At 43.1% G+C, this 17,848-nt stretch overlaps 1 protein-coding gene across 1 annotated transcript; it reads right to left on the bottom strand.

Moving 5' to 3' along the window:
- Positions 1-206: 206 nt before the first annotated feature.
- On the bottom strand, positions 207-17,776 carry DDX3X (DEAD-box helicase 3 X-linked). Its single transcript, XM_064646891.1, has 17 exons — positions 17,601-17,776; positions 15,456-15,513; positions 14,457-14,507; positions 9,269-9,392; positions 7,935-8,075; positions 7,752-7,851; positions 7,057-7,192; positions 6,571-6,656; positions 5,896-5,994; positions 5,660-5,820; positions 5,351-5,495; positions 5,097-5,241; positions 4,605-4,786; positions 4,396-4,513; positions 3,887-4,043; positions 3,049-3,176; positions 207-2,731 (listed from the first exon to the last, which is right to left on the bottom strand). Exons 1-17 carry the CDS (start codon positions 17,643-17,645, stop codon positions 2,649-2,651), a joined length of 1,959 nt encoding a protein of 652 aa, XP_064502961.1. The 5' UTR covers positions 17,646-17,776; the 3' UTR covers positions 207-2,648.
- Between the last annotated feature and the right edge of the window lie 72 nt (positions 17,777-17,848).

Below are 17,848 nucleotides of genomic sequence, written 5' to 3'. Positions count from 1 at the left end.
GGCACCTCGACTCACACAACCACCCAGCACTGCGGGACCCAGGTTATTTTGGGCTGGTATTTCAGCTCCAACCCTGAGCTGCCATCTGCCACCACGCTGATGTGCACCACACTAGAGTCACCTGCTTCCAGAGCTGCACGGGAATGGGACTGCTGGGGCTACAGATCTCATAAACCAGGAGTGACGCTTCACAAATGAGTAGACTGTGCAGTTCAACTTTTTTATTTTAATAAAATCAAGAATATGCACAGCACATGCAGTGCTAGCATCTAAACTAATACAATAAGCAATTCTAAACCTACAGTGACTTGAAGTTCAATTTTCACATTCAGCAAGTTTAAATCCATTCTTGCATATTGTTTTGAATCCTTGTATCTGAACTGAAAATATTGCTGGCTGATAAAACTTGCTAAAATGCACAAGTCACTGATTATGCCAATACAACAAAGATAACCACATGTTTGAGGATTGCAATGTGCCAGACATTCACTGAAAAAAAAAACACACAACTAAACAAAACTCACGCAACAAACATCTGAGAATCTGGACACTTCACATCAGTGTTTAGAAGTGTTTCATAAATATCTTAAGACAAGTGTATCAAAACCTTGGCATGTTTAATTTTAAGTTGCCAATTTTTGTTTTACTATCAGAAAGTTATGGCTATACTGCCAATGCCGGGTCTGCTTAATTTGACTTAAGAGTTTAATATGACTTAAACATTAAAAGCTCACACTACCCCGAAATATATAATTTCACGCATACGGTGACATTCAACATTCAAGTGCCAGTGTTTTTGTACTGTCTTTTGGTCAAGTTTCTTTAAACTTTCAAAGAATCACTTTTAGGCTTACAAAAATAAATATTTGTCAAAAATGTTCAATAAATATTACACAAAACTAGCAGCAAAAAGTATCTAGAAATCTGTCGTGTGCAAATAGTTTTCTTCCCAGCTATCATTCCCATGGTCCCAAATAAGTTTTAGAATCTATTTCCTTCTCCTTAAACAAGCTGCGTTCAATCTCCAAGAGACAAAATAAGATTGGAAGTTAAGGACACGCACACAAGACATATATAAAATTCTCTGAATGTGCAATAAAAGAAGTATTTTGTAAAAAGTTATGGGCAAAATGTACAAGGGCCTAAACCTAGACTTGAAATAGCACCATAACAAATGACCTCAATACTGTCAAGTGCACCTACTTAATAAAAGTTTTAGAACAAGGCACAATACACTTGAAAAAATCTATTGCACTTTAGGAGATTTTTGCCATTTTCCTATGCCACTGTAGATTAGTTGTTAAATGCTCTGGCCGCAAAGTTAGCACAGAAATTCCAAGTGGCAGAGGCATTTTTCTGGTGGACAATACTTATCTTTGGCCAGATTTAGCATAAACAGACTATAAATACAATGGAAACCTATGCAACTAAAACTGACTAAAACTGCACTTTAATAGCAGAATTGAAACCTTGTGCAGTTTATGTACATTTCCAACCTCTGTGATCTCAGGTTTGTTTGTTACTCTTCTGGAGCCATTTTACAAAGTCTACAGTAAGCCAGTTTAACATCTCCACGCAGCTTGAACAGAGTAATGTGAATCTGCATTAAAATAAAGCCTGCTGCATAATTCTTCCTGTTCATACCCTCTTGACCAAAAAACATCAACACTAGCATGCGTTATTAGACCAAAAATTCAGTCAGGCCCTTAAGGAGGACCAATCACTGCCATGGTCAGCCATTCTACCATTTCAATTTCCTATGGCAGGCATTTTTAAAAAGTCTAAATAGATGAATTCTCCTAAAAACTATTTCAAGTTATCAGACCTTTAAACGTTCCCTGTAATGTTCTGCCCACATTTGGCTAGCTCACATTAATGATCTGCCTAAATATTGAAAAAGGAATTGCTGTATTTACTTGCATTAACTTCAAAAACAGTGCTTTTAATGTATGCATGTATCCATACATCATCTCATCATGACTGGAATGGCTTATTAAAGGCTATCAGGTTCTAAGTACCTATCCAGGATAGAGTGAGCAAATCAGAACTTTAACTTAGTACAGTTTTGCCACATTAGAAACTAATTGCATTGATATGCTTCAAGATGTTTTATTTTTCAAATCTGCAGATACCAAAAGCCCTAATGCAGGCTACCGCATAAGTTTTTCTTTGTAATATTATGGATGAATCAGTGATTCCTGTTTAAGTTGTATCACACCTGTGTGCCAAGGTTTGATTTTAGCCCAAGTTCAGTAATTTTTATTATTTTGTCAAAACAATTGATATCTTGAGCATTACTGAGCCAACAGGACATCAAAATAAAAGTTGTCTAAAGTTAAAGGCACAGTACATTAACAAACAAATGATCCTCAGTCACAAAATCATAAATGCAGTTTCTGGGTGGGGATGGGTGGGAGGGGAGTTAATCCTGACTACAGCAATAAGAGTCTTCAAAACCACCTTCAAGATAGGGCTACTTGTTCCTTTATTTCCATCTTGTGACCTTGAGCTCCCTTAAAAAAAATTTCAGTGGAGAATCACAGCTGGTAATGTACTGCGAGTTCTTGAAGCTACACAAGGTATAGTCTGGCTAAGTTACATGTGGTTTCCATATTAGCTTGTTTGGTGGAGTATCTGCTGCAAGCAGATCAGTTGCCCCACCAGTCCACCCCCTGGGAGTTATAGTTTCCTCCATATCCATCACTGTTGTAGAAGCCTCCATAACCACCACCTATGAAAGGCAAGAGAAAGTGATGCTTAATTAACTTGCTGAAGACTTGTACCTTCACAAGAAAACAGCCCAGATATCTACTGTCTATCCAAGAAACCCACCCAGAAGTACTGTCAAATGCACATTAAACTAAAATGCTGGTAAGGTAGGTAGCACCACACTGATCAGTCAGGTAACTTGCACTGGCCTAGACCTAAGGATGATGCTGAGACTTGGCGTAACAGTCATCAGATGACCTTGTACTTAAACATTACTTCCAGCAGCTTTACTCCAGCAAGCATTTTAGATCTCCACACTGCGTGCCCAGTTTCTCTTACCTCCAAACCCTCTGCTGCCACTTCCCCCGCTGCGGCTGCTGGTCGATCGGCTGCTGCTGGAGCTGCTGCTGCCAAAACCGCTGCTCGTTCGGTAGTCCCTGGCACCAAACCCTCCGCTGAATCGGCTGCTGCAGAGGGGAACACACACACACACACACACTTGAGTGAAGCAAGTGGCATTTTAAGCACTGCACACATTGAGATTCATGTACTCAGTTTCTTAACTGATTACCAACAGCCAGTACCAATGTTGAGCTCAGCACACTTCATACACACCCCAGTGCTAACCCGGAAAGGGCATTCAGGACAGCAAACAAAAATTTACTGTTCAAGCAGGATCATGTTGAACTTGCCATGTTACACTAAGAATTAATTTGTGGGGTTCTGGTAATGTTTCATTCAATGCAATCTCTGTGCCACAGAATGTCCAACCCTAACTTAGTGTTTATGTGATGCATTTATGACCATCTCTCATACGGTAGAAAAGCATGACTTTCCTGTTTTGCTTCACCTTCTCCTAAACATCAAAACAGCTGCTTAAGGTATGTCTCTGCATGTGTTCTGTAAGTGCTTTCACAAAGTTCTAAAGGAATTTTTGCTAACGTCATTCTACCTCAGCTGTATCTGGTTGCCTGCTTAAGAGAGAAGTCTTATGGGTTAACTTATGATAGAACAAAACCAGACAGACATCAAGCTGTCACCTTCACAGGCACTTAACTCAGTTTATACTGCACTAGTTTGTCTTCCTCTAGCTTTATTTTTAGACTGAAAACAAGTCACAGAGCTGTCTTTCACAATAGATCAAGTAGACACCTTTAGCCAGAGTTGTGCCCGTTACCTCTTAGATCGCCCACGGCTGCCTCCTCCTTTGTGATGCTGTTCATAAGCCATGTTCTCCAGCCAAGATGGCACTTCTTGCTTAGCCTCCACAAGAAGATCAAGCAAGTCCTTTGTAATGTTTATGTTCCTCTCATTGAAGAATGAGGTGGCAAGACCTGAAGTGAACATTCAGTTTTAGCTACACAGAATGCAAATACACTGCAGCACTTCAACCCATTCCACACTCCACTTCCTTACAGCCAAGTCTGAGAACACCACAGCTACTCACAAACTGCTTACTGACAGACACAGAACACACCACTCTTACACATGGCATGAGAGCCTTTTAATGACAATAAGAACACCAAAGGTACTGGTTACTTCCCACACTGGCTAGACAGCAGTAACCAGCTTTTGCTCACAGAAAGCAGCACCTGGGCTTCTCTCATGAAGTTAGTTGAAATTTGCTACTTAGCCAATGTTATTACACCTGTCAACTCTGCTATGAAAATTCTAGGTCATACTTACCAAGGTTTCCTACACGGCCTGTACGACCAATACGATGTACATACTCCTCAATGTCGCTTGGCAAGTCAAAGTTTATGACATGCTTTACATTTGAGATATCCAGTCCTCTTGCTGCTACCTAGTGGTTAAAGGATTAAATAAAGTCTTAGTAAAATTCCACAGGCCAAGTTAATAGGCTTCCATGCTCAGGTTTTGTACATTTCACTTACTGCTGTGGCAACAAGAATGGGGCTCTTGCCGGAGCGGAACTGGTGCAGCGCTTCCTCTCTGTCTCTCTGGGAACGGTCTCCGTGAATACTTGTACAGGCATATCCTTCATGGTACAGGAAGTCCTCAAGAGCATCTGCCCCCTTTTTAGTTTCCACGAACACCAGAGTCAAGGAATCTTTGCCTAACAACAATTAAAGCACAGGTTAGCAGAAGAAAATGGGCACAAATACCTGGCTCCACCAACTGGTAACAGGCAGTTTCAATTCTCTGCTCACTTATTTTGAGGTGAAGTCACTGAGGATGTCCCTCCTCATTTTTTACTAAGACATGCTTATGTCAACTCAATGCTGGCATTTAGCCAGTGTAATACATTCACTGGCTGTTAAGGAAATATCCTTTCATTCACCTAATCAATAGAAGTTATTACTTGAGTGATTAGATTTGCCTCATCTGAATTTTGCCTTATTCGCTTTTCTGAAGGTGGCCTTTACCTGTGGCATTTAGCAGGTCAAGCAGAAATGATCGTTTGTCTGACTCTTCCACCCACACTACTTTCTGTGTGATGTTCTCAGATGTAGAACCTACTCTGCCAACAGCCAGGAAGATGTATTCATCAAGGAAGTCACGAGCAAGCATCTAAAAAAGGGAAGGAAACAAAAATCAAATCAGTACACTGCCTCCCTTCCAGAGTAGAAATCAGTTTGGCCTTATGAGCTTTGGAAGCATGTAAACTCATGTACAGTACCTGGATTTCCTTGGGGAAAGTAGCACTGAACATCATGGTATGGCGAACCCCCTTTGGTGGCATAGTGTCTTGTTCAACAATTCGACGAATTTGAGGTTCAAACCCCATGTCAAGCATTCTGTCAGCTTCATCAAGCACTAGGTACCTACAGAGCAATAAAAAAAGCTTCTTCAGAACTTTTTTCTGCAAGCTGTGGTCTAGTGTCTGTACTGGTTACCAGTCCTCAACTAGACAATCCAAAAGCTACAACTTAGGGTCCTTAACTAGACCTTTCTAAAGTCATTCATCTTACAGACAAGCAAGACTTACTTGCAGAAATCCAGCCCAATCTTTCCCCTCTCCATCATATCAACCAGTCGTCCTGGAGTTGCTACAAGCAAGTGACAGCCACGTTCCAAGTCACGGATCTGCTGACCAATGTCTGCACCACCGTACACAACACAGGGGCGAACTCTGGAGCGGTATGCAAACTACAAAACAAAGTAAATTAGCTCCAAGGAAAACTCTACTTAAGCTATGTTCTAATGACAAGCTCCAAGATATACCTTTCTGGCTTCCTCATAGATCTGCACAGCCAGTTCTCTAGTGGGAGCCAAGACCAGTGAGATTGGATATTGCTTACGGCGGCCATACCTTCCGTTCTCCTGAAGGAAAGAAATACTTGGAATGAGTACCCCAAACACAGTGGGAAAGAAAACAGCTACTACAGGCAATATTAAAGACAGGTCACCAAGTCTGCCTTAAGAAAGAAAAGGCATGGTGGAGAGCCAACTTAAGCACTGCATCTGAAGATGGCCCTACTACAATACCCAAGGTACAGCTGTGGGTCAGTACAGCAACAGCTGCACAATCCGGGTATCCACAACCTGCACTGTGATCCCAAACTTGAGTAGCAGAGAAACAATAGCCGTAAAATCTGTTACTTCCTACCCTGAAGCAAGGGAAGTGTCTTTTAAGCTTATGCAACAACAAAGACAAAAAAAAATATTTTCTTGAGAGTTGTGCATATCAACTCTTTAGGTAGGAAAAAAAGCAATCCACAGCCTGTACTTTTTAAGGGAAACACCTAAATTCTTCTAGAAGCTGAGAAGCTTGCCTATCATTTCCAGTGATTATGACATTTAAGACCACCTTTTGTGTTCAGTAGCAAACATCAGCACACAGAACAAAAGTACACACTGGTCACAGCTTTTCCAGGACTGGGTATTTTGAATACTTGCCTTCATCGCTCTCAAGGCATCACCTGGACCATCTGCATATATCTGGCTCAGTATTGGTAGAAGAAATGCAGCTGTTTTCCCAGACCCTAACAGAATACAAATCAGTATTATTAGGAGTTACTGTCAAATATAGCACAAATCCTTTATCAATAGCATATTACCCATAATATCTGCACTAGTATATGGATACTACCTACACCACCGGAGTGCACCCCTCAGCCAGCAGAGGTTAACTACAAAAGACTTATCACTCAGCAAAAACCCTGAAGGGAATGTGGTTCAAGACACGAACATTTCTCTCAGGACAAACACAGTAAATCCAGTCAAGTCACATCTAAAGCAGATGCAAGACTCTAAAGCTTCCAACACTGCAGGTATTTCACTGTACACTGAACAGGAGGCTGTACTACTGTACAGACCTCTTACCTGCAGCAATACAAGACCCCACTCCTACTGAGACTAAGCAGCAAGGAGCTACCAACTTACCTGTCTGAGCACAGGCCATTAAGTCTCTCTTCTCTTTAATAATAGGTATTGCATGTTTTTGGACTGGGGTAGGACGGGTGTAGCGTGTGAGCTCGATGTTTCCCATTATAATTTCTCCCATGTCAACATCACTGAACTGCAAGATTTAAAATGAGTAAGATCAGGATCCTTCCCTGCAGTCACCATATAACATATTTTTCAATTTAAGAAATCATTTATAAGGTAGCTTTTGTTTCAGCTCTTCCTATAGAACTTGCCTATGAAGTTCACAGATACTCAAAAGCTGGTTACTGAGACTTACACAGATACTTAGTCCAGCCTTCTAAGCAATTCTTAAAAAGCCAGCCAAGCCTGAAAGGCAGACTACACTAGCACACTATGCTTAGCCCAAAACAGTGCCTATGCTTTAGCAGTTGCTCGCAAAACAGCACCTCCAAGCACTTCTACTTCTTCACAGGTTCCCCTGTTTAAGGACAAGTCACAAAGTAAGCTGCAAGTGTTAACTGAAAAAGCTTCCACAGCTTCTCCCACAACTTAGTTCATCATATACAACCCTCCTCTGCAAAACAGCTTAGCTGCAGGAAGGCAGGACAGCGCTTCCTTTCCTCCATAAACTCCAGACAGCAAGCCATCAAGTTTCACGTGCAAAACAGTCACTATTATACAGTAACAAAAGAGATTTTAAGAAAACTTACGCTCTCAATATGTGGAGGACAGTTGCTGCCTGTTGCTTCAACAGGAATATCATCATATTTCTCAAAGTTAATGCCAGTATTGCTTCCTGAAAAGAGCTCCCTAAAAATAGAGGAGACAGCATTTTACTTGCTAGAATTATGCAATGGCCCTGCCACATGAATTTATGCTATTCCATTACTTACTGCTCCAGGCGTTCACTTGGGGGCAGAGGCTTTGACCAGTCATCTTCATCTGATTTGTCACACCAGCGGCTGTTCCCACCGCGGTCAAATCTTCCAAAGCCGCTCCGATCATAGTCACCCCCTCTGCCTCGCTCTTCATATCTAAACACAGCAACAGTATCAGGCCACCATTCCCAGGTATCAGGGGTTTTTCAACATGCAAAAATCAAAGCTGTAACAATGCAGCAGCGTATGCTCTGTGTATTACACACACCACCGGGGAACAACTCAGTCATCACACTATCTGTGCTTGCTTCTTGACCTAAGAACAGAAATTAGTCCCAGCCATCAGACTAGGTCATGTTATTCTGCGCCAGACAGGAGAGTTTGTTGTGACTTCAGGGCTCAGTTTGGCTTAACACAGTGAACCTTGTTATCACCAGTTTTATTTGGTTAAGCGTAACAATGCAAACAATCAGTCATCTGCCAGTAGAGCTGCAATGCCAAGTTGCTCAGTCCTTGACATTTTCTTTTTCAGGGAGCTCTGCTTAAACCTCCTGAGAAGCATTATTCTGAAGTCCCCCCACCCCTTCCTCTGCCTCATTTTACACAGGTCTCCCATGTCCAGACAAAACCTTTAAGTGCTGCAATTTGTTCCTTTATTCCCCCACCACACATGTGACCAAATACCTCAATTATACGTCACATAATTATTCCATAAAGAGGGAGCTCACCTGTGTTACTGACTCGGAAAGAAGGTGGAAGAAGTCCTTACCTCAACTGTTTAGTTTTAGGCCTGGTAAACCATGTTTGAGAAAAGTCTGGATACAGGACTAACGTCAGCTTTACTAGTCGATAAAGGTCACTCTCACCACACTTGTGCATACAACGCATGATGTGTGTAAGACTGATCAAGTAAGGCAGAGAACCTGCAAGAGTCTCACCCAGTTTTATTAACTACACTTTTTAAACAAGAAAAAAATACTGAAATTAAAATTAAAAAAAATTAAAATCCATTTTGATGTTGCCTTGTGGTGCTCCCAACAGCTCTTTTGGAAGTAGCCACCCACCTGGAACTTTTCTGGTGAAATGCTGAAGTCAGCCGGTCTCTACAGCTGCCCTGAGTGGCTGGTGGCAGACTACAGGGCACATTTTTCAACACATGCAAGTTTGCCCATCTTTGAAATCATGTAGCTTTAAAGGCAAGGTTCTCTCCCTCTCGCCTCCCCTCCCAGGCTCCTCCTACCTTATCATGTTATTCACACCTAGACTCTAATTTTGACACCAAGATTACATGTGCAGCACTAGAACTGAGAGAGACTTCCTATGCACCACTCAGACACAGAAGTACTTGCCTTCCTCCTCTTGATCCAGTTCCACGGTCAAAGAAGCTTGACTTTGCATCGCGGTCGGACCGTGCTCCGAAGCTGCTGTACGCATCCTTGTCCCGTCTGGAACTCCAGCCACCACTGTCAAACCCTACAAGGGAAAGATTATTTTAGCCACACATTACACAGGCCAGGCTTTTATGAGAAAATACAAGTTCTGTCCAGGACATCTTCAATGGAAGCTCTACAGGACTGAAGTCCTTCAAAAAGGGAAGTTATGGGGTATGGATGTTAAGACTTACTCAACGAAGGACTAAGCATTTCTCATCACCCATTAGAACTTGCTGAAAGTCCTTCACTCATGGACAAGTATGTTTGTTTTTTTAAAAACTTGCACATGCCTTAGTACCAGTAATTAATTTGCCTACTCCGGCAAGATGGGTATCAGAAGAAAAATTAAGGCACTAAGTCTTGCCAAGCCTCATGTACATTCTTGAGTATGTCTCTAATTTTTGGAGGTTAACAAGGCCTCCAGTGGAGATCAACAAATGATATTACCCCTGCATTAGAAACACACCAGAAGTTACAATGTTTTATCACACTGTAAGTACACAAAGCAATATGATCTACACAGAGTAAAACAAAGTAACAGTACCATGTGTAAATAAGGCATATGGAGCTCTTCACAACAAATTAACCACACTCGACCTTTCCAGGGCATTTTTACACCTGCCCACAGAAGGTGCCTACTCAGTTATGTTAACTCACAGAAACAATACAAAGTACTTCTGTTTGCCAACACCATTAAGTAAAAAGCCTCCCCTTTATTCAGCTACCAGGGGTTGTGAGGCAGCAGAAACAGGAATCATTAAACACCACTCTGATATTGGACTAAAAAATTACAAATTCTGTTTCAGAGGTCCAACCTTCCCAAGTTTGAAAACATGACCCAACCAGTCTCAGCTACAGGATTCCACCAGAGAGCAAGCGAAATAATGGAACAGATAAACAAATAATGTCACCCCTGTAAGTGCACATGCTTTGCCAGCTCCACAACACAAAACCAGTCAAGACCTATTCATCAGACAATAAAAGCAACCACAAAACAAAATTATTCCAAAGAAAGGGGCTGTTCTAGACCCCAGTCTCTTGGAAAAAAGCTCTGCTACCTCAATTACCCTACTTTTTCAGATGTTCTCGAAAATTTAGCGTTTTATTTCTCTTCCCCCCACTTTTTTTAAAAACAAGAAGTTCTACTCCCCAGAATCCAGAAATGCACTGGTCACAACAGAACTTTTAAAAACAAGTGTGATAACTGTAATTAATTTGTCTGGATAACTGAAACAGACAGCAAAAATAATCCATTATTATTAACTTCACACAGAGAGACTACTGACAGAACATCAGGAATACCATAATCACTTCTTAAACACTCAAGAAAGTTATTTTAGTTTAAAAGGCATCTGAATCCCTTTATTAGTAGTAACTTTCAAACCACACTACAAATGCTGGGGTCAGGGTATGTCATCCTGCCAAGAGATCCAGCAGCAGTGGAACTGACAGAGCCATCTTCAGCAATATACATATCTAATTTCTCAAAAGTGAGAAAACTGGGCTGACCCTGTACTAAAGATCATCTACCAAGCCAGAAGTTCCAAAAAGGAGTGAAAATTTTATACTCCAAAGAGCCTTCAAAGTAAGCTTACTCGCCCAGCTTGTTACTGCACCCATTTCTGAAGCTGGTACCTTGTCATAGTTTTCTTTAAGGTAGTGCAGCAACTTTTAGACCAAATAAATATATATTCCCTGCTTTACCAGTTCACCTTTTAGATTGGCATTCCCATCAGCATAGAAGAGGTCCAGGCCATACCAGTCAATTCTAAGTAACTGGCTGGCAGAACACACAGTCAGGATTTAGAACACCACGTGGCAAACTAAAATCAGACGTAAATGCCCTAAGACGTAAAAATCAGACGTAAATGCCTGTAACAGACATCGCTGTAAAGCAAAGAGAATGATTACAAGACCATGCAAGAATCATCAGAAAATTCCTTAAAATGTCAAGGCTTTTTTCTTTTGTAAGTAAAAACCCATATAATTCCATCCAGCACATAGTTCTCACCAAAGGGGTTAAGTTTGGAATTCACTAAGTTCATCAACTTTCAGAGCAATTTTGTAGTTCTTACTCCTATGAACAATGTTACAGTTGTCAATGCTTGTCCCTCAACCAGCATTTTAATTCTTATTTCCTAACACTCTAACACAAGTTACTGCCAGCTGACTTGAAAAGCTTCCACGTGCAGCAGCCAATCGTCAGTTTTTTGAAACTGGGAGAAACAGTCATAGAATACTTCAGGTTGCATGAGACCTTTTAAGATGAGTTCCAACATCTACTCTCTGATCTGCTATAGATCAGATTAGACTTTAAATATCCAAGAGCAGCTTCCAGGAAGTTTAACAGAAAAATAACACGACAACAAGCTTTACTAGTATCAAGCTGAGCTCATGGAAGCAAGACACTGTAGACCAGGCAGCCCTGCATATTGAGTTTCAACAGCTGAAAAACGCCATTACACAACCTAAGGACATTATTTTTATGCAGACTGTTATTTCCTGCAGTTCTGTACTGCCTTGTTCCCCATTTACAAAGCCAACAGATTAGTGTTAGAAATGGTCAGATCTGCAGGTGAATGGAAGGAGTCAGCTGAAGAAAGCACTTCTTGTCAATACCTACTGGAATCACGAATTCGTGAACACAAACCACAGCTATTTTTTTAGGTCCACTGCCTTAAGCAACTTCCTATTTAAATGTGAGTAAGGCCATTGTGCAACTTCAATTGTGCCTGTGAGTTATGATCCCATCATCAGCTACAGAGCAAAGTGAGAACCCCATGTGCACACACTCTTTTGTTTCCAGAGCATGTGTAAACACCACCACACAGGAAAGAAACTTTTTTTTTCGAAGTTTTGAATTCAGTCGTAGTTATTTAACACTTTCACAGAAGTATGTACAGTTGTGGTATGTGAGCAAGACAACTGTACTGGATTACTGAAATACAGTTCTGCTGTAGTAGCAGTATTATAAGCACTAATATTAAAGTAGTTTAACTTTTTATCAATAAAAATTTTATCAGGTTACTACCCTTGTAAGGCTGCATCAAGAGTCTGTTGTACAGTCAAACACTATCACACAAGCGGTTTTTTGCCTCTGGCTTGTAATGTCTACATTCTGAAAAATCTGTTGTTAAAAATTCCAAGGAGCAGCCAAAATACAGAACAGCTTTGATGCAGCCTAAGAAAACCGTCCTTGATTTAGTGTAAATAACAGAAGCAAACATTACTTTTATCAAAGTACAACTGTGTAACAGACTTCAACCCACTCTACAAAATAGCTCAGCTTTACAACCCCCAACTTATGATGCTCTCTTTGCTTCCAATAGGGGCCTGAACTGGAACTGTAGTTTTTCCATTCAGCGATCATGAACCTTGTCATGAGGTCAGTGATACAGCGCTCAACCAGGTTTAAAGGCAATTTTTCATCGTTTACTAAGGAAAGTTGGCAGCCAAAGTTTTATTAACTGAACAAGCCACATGTCAAATTTAAGCCTCGCGACTTGTTTACATTTTCGCAAGGGTGAAGTCTGAAGTCCCCAGAGTGGGACTTCATGTGGTCCCCATGACCACACAATACAATTCACTGTCTGAACTCTGGTCTTGCACAAAAGAAGTGACAATGACAATGACAGACCTATACAGAACAGGTCATGACAGGAACTCAAGATTAACTAATATCCATAAAACTCGAGTTTGGTACAAATCACCACATAAGGAAAAGAAATCTATATGACAGCAAATATTCATAAACCAGCTTAAAGCTGTTTCCTCCTTTTGAGCAACTGCACATTCCTCTGGGCTTTATCAGTCAGTTTCTTCAAAGACTGCTTGGATTCGAGGTCAATGTGACTGGGAACTTCAAGAGCACTGAATTTGTTGCCCACCATTCTCTTTACTTTTCCCAAAACATTCAGCTCTCGCAAAAGGCTGTACCATTATTGATGCTTCAGGCCATGCTTCTTATACGTAATAAAAAAAAAACCCCTAAACACTGAAAAAAACCACTAGCTTGGGCACATACAAAAGCAAGACAAAACCAGACTGATCTGTTTCTTCAAATGGTGTAAGACTAGAATGGAGCATTTTTCATCTAGTCTGATTTAAAGGAACATAGCTTCAGAAGCACTGTGGGATTTATCAGCAGTTTTTTCAGTATTACCCTCCCGCCCACTCCTAAGGGAAGTTGTCCTCTTGCAGTATTGAAAAGAACCTGTGAAAGTTCACTGCTTTAGAAATAGGTGAGCTCCAAGTCCTCCCACGCTATGAACAGCAATCCTTTAGGTTGTAGGACTGCAGAAAGTGTTTTAGCTGCTTCATCCCAGTATGTGATTATGTGTTAAGAGGAAATGTTTCTCTCATATCCACACAAGTCACCAGACACAATGACAACACGTGCTGCAACACCTGCCCTCTTGGTATCTTATACAGAGAGGTCAGAATTTACTTCACTGAAGCCTTCCATTAAATTTTTCTTCTGTATCATGTTCTGTTTATAGAGACTCAAGTGGAAGATAAAAAGGCTGCTCCTCAGTATAAACCCCTGTGTAAACACGTGACCAAAATAGGTCATGTACTTGGCATTGCTTTCAACAACATCCTGCATTTCCTTCTGCAAGTACTCTTGGGGGCTTCCATCAAAACCGCAGGAAGCTAAACAAGGACAACATGTCTTTGTGTAAAAGATCCATTTACCAAGTGAAACTGTGCTGTTTGCTCATATTAAACAACTGATTACAAGTTCCAAGTCACAGTCACTTGCAGAAGAACTGGCACTCACAAAATCTATTCAGACTGACACTCAAGATTACATGGCTCATCAAGTTAAGATGGGACACTCCACCTTGGTTCAGCCACGGTTAACTGTTAAAGAGATATAAATAGTATTTTGTCAGTTATCATGAGCTTAGAATATAACCTGGCGAAGGGACCAAGAACAGCACACTGAAAGCAGAAGATCAAGTTGCCATGTTCTGCACAGGACAGTCAAGCAGTCTGTATAATCACCTTCAGCAGCACTGTCTGAGCCTGTGCAGGCTGTTCCTACAGATTCAGAAGGCCAAGAACCAGTTAAAAGTGTTGCCACTGTATTTCTGATACATACCCTGTTTTGAAGCTTCCCTGTTCCGCAAGTGAGGAGGAATGTATCGGCCTTCTAAAGGACAAAAGAAAGGCAGTGTTACAGGACTGTGGTGTTAGCACATTTTGAAATGCTAGTTAACAACAGCTTTTGCTTAGTAAAAATATCTGCCTTGAGGCCTCTTGCAGCATCTTTGAATAAGGGTCCTTTAATATAGCACTTTGGTATCATTCTCTCAGAGCTGAAGATTAAGTTACTGCACATTCATTTAAGCAGCTGCTTTTAAGGCACAGATGTCTTGCTATTTCTCTGACCAAGTCACACACATTTATGGGTGTTACAGTGTCTACAAAGCCCAACTTCCCAGAACTCATTAAGGCTTAATCTGGTTCCAGATACTTGAACAGCTGAAGATTTTCACTGTGACATTTAAGTACTGGCACTCACAGTCCTTCCCCTTAAATTCCACCATCCCTATCAGTTCAGCTCAGATCAAACCAGAAGCCACACCTAATTGCCTCTGAATAGCATTCCTCATTTAAATCCAGAAGCATCTGTCTGCTAAGTAAAGTGAATCAGAATGTACCAGGCACAAGCTGAATGTGAATTCCTGGAAGACTCCCTCCCTCTTCTTTAAGCACTTAAGCCTTTAACATCAGTTTCTACTTAATGAATCAAGATCGGTGGAGTTAACATTCCTACTCCCCCTGGATGTTTTGAGTAAACAGATCACCACATTACAACTACAATCTGCAGTCCCAGTTTAGAGGCAACTGAAAATCTGAGATTAAACTGGAACACTAAGTTCTCTCAAGTATTTCAGAAGTGTACACATGCTGTATCATGCTAAATGAAGTGGTCCTATCTGAAACACAGTGTTTCCAATGTACACTTAACTGGCAATCTTTCTAATTTCCCCCATCAGCCTCTGTAAATTTTGCTTTAAAATTTGTTTTTCACAGCTACAAACCCCTTATTTCTAAAACTGTGTGTTTGTAAGCTTGAGAATTTGCATGTACTTACTGCTTGTAGAGCTTCCTTCACTCTGAGAGTCTGAGGAATTCAAGTCTAGACCAGAAAACTATAAGAAATAAAACAAATATCAAGATGTTATATGACAAATCTATGCTAAGATATAAAAAAACCCTTTTGCTTATCAAAAGCAATCAGTGTTCCCACAAACTGTGGCTGCAAAGAAATTTGTTTACACAGTGGCAGTTACATCTCCCGATAGTTAGTACTCGCGTCGTATCATCTTTAAATGTCTTCATATCCACCAAGGAACACACACCCAAGGGCAACAAGGCCAGAAGAGTTCTTACACCCACCAAATCACTACCACGGACTTCTGCTTCACACTCCATGCAGCTAAACAGGCATTTTAAGTAGTCTTTCAGGTCACTCAAACATATTCTGATTAAGATCAATGGCTATTTTTTTTCTATAGGGACTCCAGCCCAAATAATACCAATTCAGTCAGGCACTGTACTTGCAGAGACTTATATTCTTTTACGTGCAATAACACTATAAAGAGATTGCAAGTCTCCATGTTTGAGGCAGCTACTGCTCGCAAAATATGAGGTGATGTCTTCCTAGAATTACTTCAGAAAATACTTTTGCTTTGTTTGTTTTTTGTTTTTGTTTTTTTTAAAAAAAGCCCTTCAGCCTCCCAGTAAAGTCTTCCAAAAGGTGTTGACTGCTGGTGTGTCAGAAGTTTTAAGTCCAGCGCAGTATGGACTCATTTTAGAAGGCAGTGAACTGGTAAAGCTGAAGAACCAGCTTATTACAGCTGCATGGCAAGATTATGAACTTATCTGGGGAAAAGTAAGGCGTGTTTATATACAACTGAATTTTACTTAAGACCAATTGCACAGAAGCATCTTCCAACATGAATGAATCCAAAGCTGCGTGTGCTGCTATTAGAGACAGACTGTTAAAAATTCTCGCACGGGTGGCCTCTTAACACCCTCTTTAAAGCCAACGCTTAAAAAAAAAAATATCACTTCAGCTGATAGAAGCCTCAACGCGGGGGTCAAGGATGATTCTTAATTTAAAAGCAAACAAAAACAAAAGCTCTTCAGAAGGTAAAAGCGGCTCTCCAGCGTCACGAGAAGCGATGGGCGAATCTCCCGGCGCTGGATTCCCGCCGTGTGGGGTAACACCGTCCCGGCGGCGCTGGCGCAGCCCCGGCGCCATCTCAGTGCGGCACTGCGGGCTGGATTCCCGGCGCAGCGGGAGCAGCTAATCCTGCTGCCGGCGCCCGTCACGTGTGAGGCGGGGGGGGAAGCGGGGGGGAGCCGGGAGAGAGGGAGGGAAGGACCGTCTCCATGACCTACTTCGCCGGAGCGGCGCAGGGCGAGGGCTGCCCGGCCGCGGCAGATGGGGCTCTTCCTGCCCCCGCGGGGTTAGATAACCATCGGTCCCGCCCAGCGCGGGGAGCGGGGGGGGCGGGGAAGGGGGAGCGTAGGAATGAGAAGGGAGAAAAATATAAATTAAAAAAAAAAAAAAAAAGAGTGCGGAAAAACACGACTCCAGGCCCAAATGCGTCACCGCGGCCCGACAGCACCGGAGCGCGAACAAAGGCGGCTGCCAGCGCCGCCCCCCCACCCCGGGGAAGGGGCGTCACACAAAGCGCCGTGTGTGGGGTGGGTGTGTGTGTGTGCCCCCTTCCTCCGCCCCGCACAATGGCGGCCATTGACCGCCCCTTCCTCCTCCTCCTCCCCCCCGCTGCAGTTCCCGGCGCGGCCTCCGGGGGCCGCTGCTGCTCCCGGCGCTCCCACACAAAGCGGGTCCGAGCGCGGCGCGGGGGCCGCGGGGCCCGAGCGGAGCCGGGGCCAGGCCGGGCGGCACCGACTGGCCCCGCACGCCCCGCAACGCCCCCCGGGCCGCGGGCACAACGCACCGCCGCGGGGGGAGCCCGGCCCAGCGCGGGGCCTCGGCACGGCGGGAACTGCGCAACGACCGAGTGCGCCACAACAGGCCGCGATGGGGGGGGCGAGGGGGGATTACCGGGGGGGACTCGCGACGCGGCCGGCGGGGATCGAGGAGCGGAGCCCCCGCGCGAGGGATCGCGACCGCCTCCTCCCGCCACCGCCGCCCGCGGAGCTTCCGCCACGCGCACTCTCCGGGTAACGGAGCGGCCTTTCCGCTCTCTGGTTCCCTGCTCACCTGCTGGTCTAGACTGAGGGCATTTTCCACCGCCACATGACTCATAACGAGAGATCGGTCTCGGGCTTGTCCCGCTCCGCCTCGAGAATTGGGATGTGCCGGGCCGGGATGTCGCTGCCGCCGATATCGCTGGTTCCGCCACGAATCGCTGCCCTGACTGAGCCCCCCCCACCGCCGGCCCGCCCTTTATATAGGCCCCGCCCCCCGCGCGCCGCGCTGCGCGCGCGCTGACCTCAGCGCGCACGCGA

The sequence above is a fragment of the Pseudopipra pipra genome, chromosome 2 (assembly GCF_036250125.1).
Source record: "Pseudopipra pipra isolate bDixPip1 chromosome 2, bDixPip1.hap1, whole genome shotgun sequence".
In the NCBI taxonomy this organism is placed as follows: domain Eukaryota; kingdom Metazoa; phylum Chordata; class Aves; order Passeriformes; family Pipridae; genus Pseudopipra; species Pseudopipra pipra.
The sequence above is the reverse complement of the archived record's forward strand: the minus strand, read 5'-3'. Positions and strand labels throughout refer to the sequence as shown.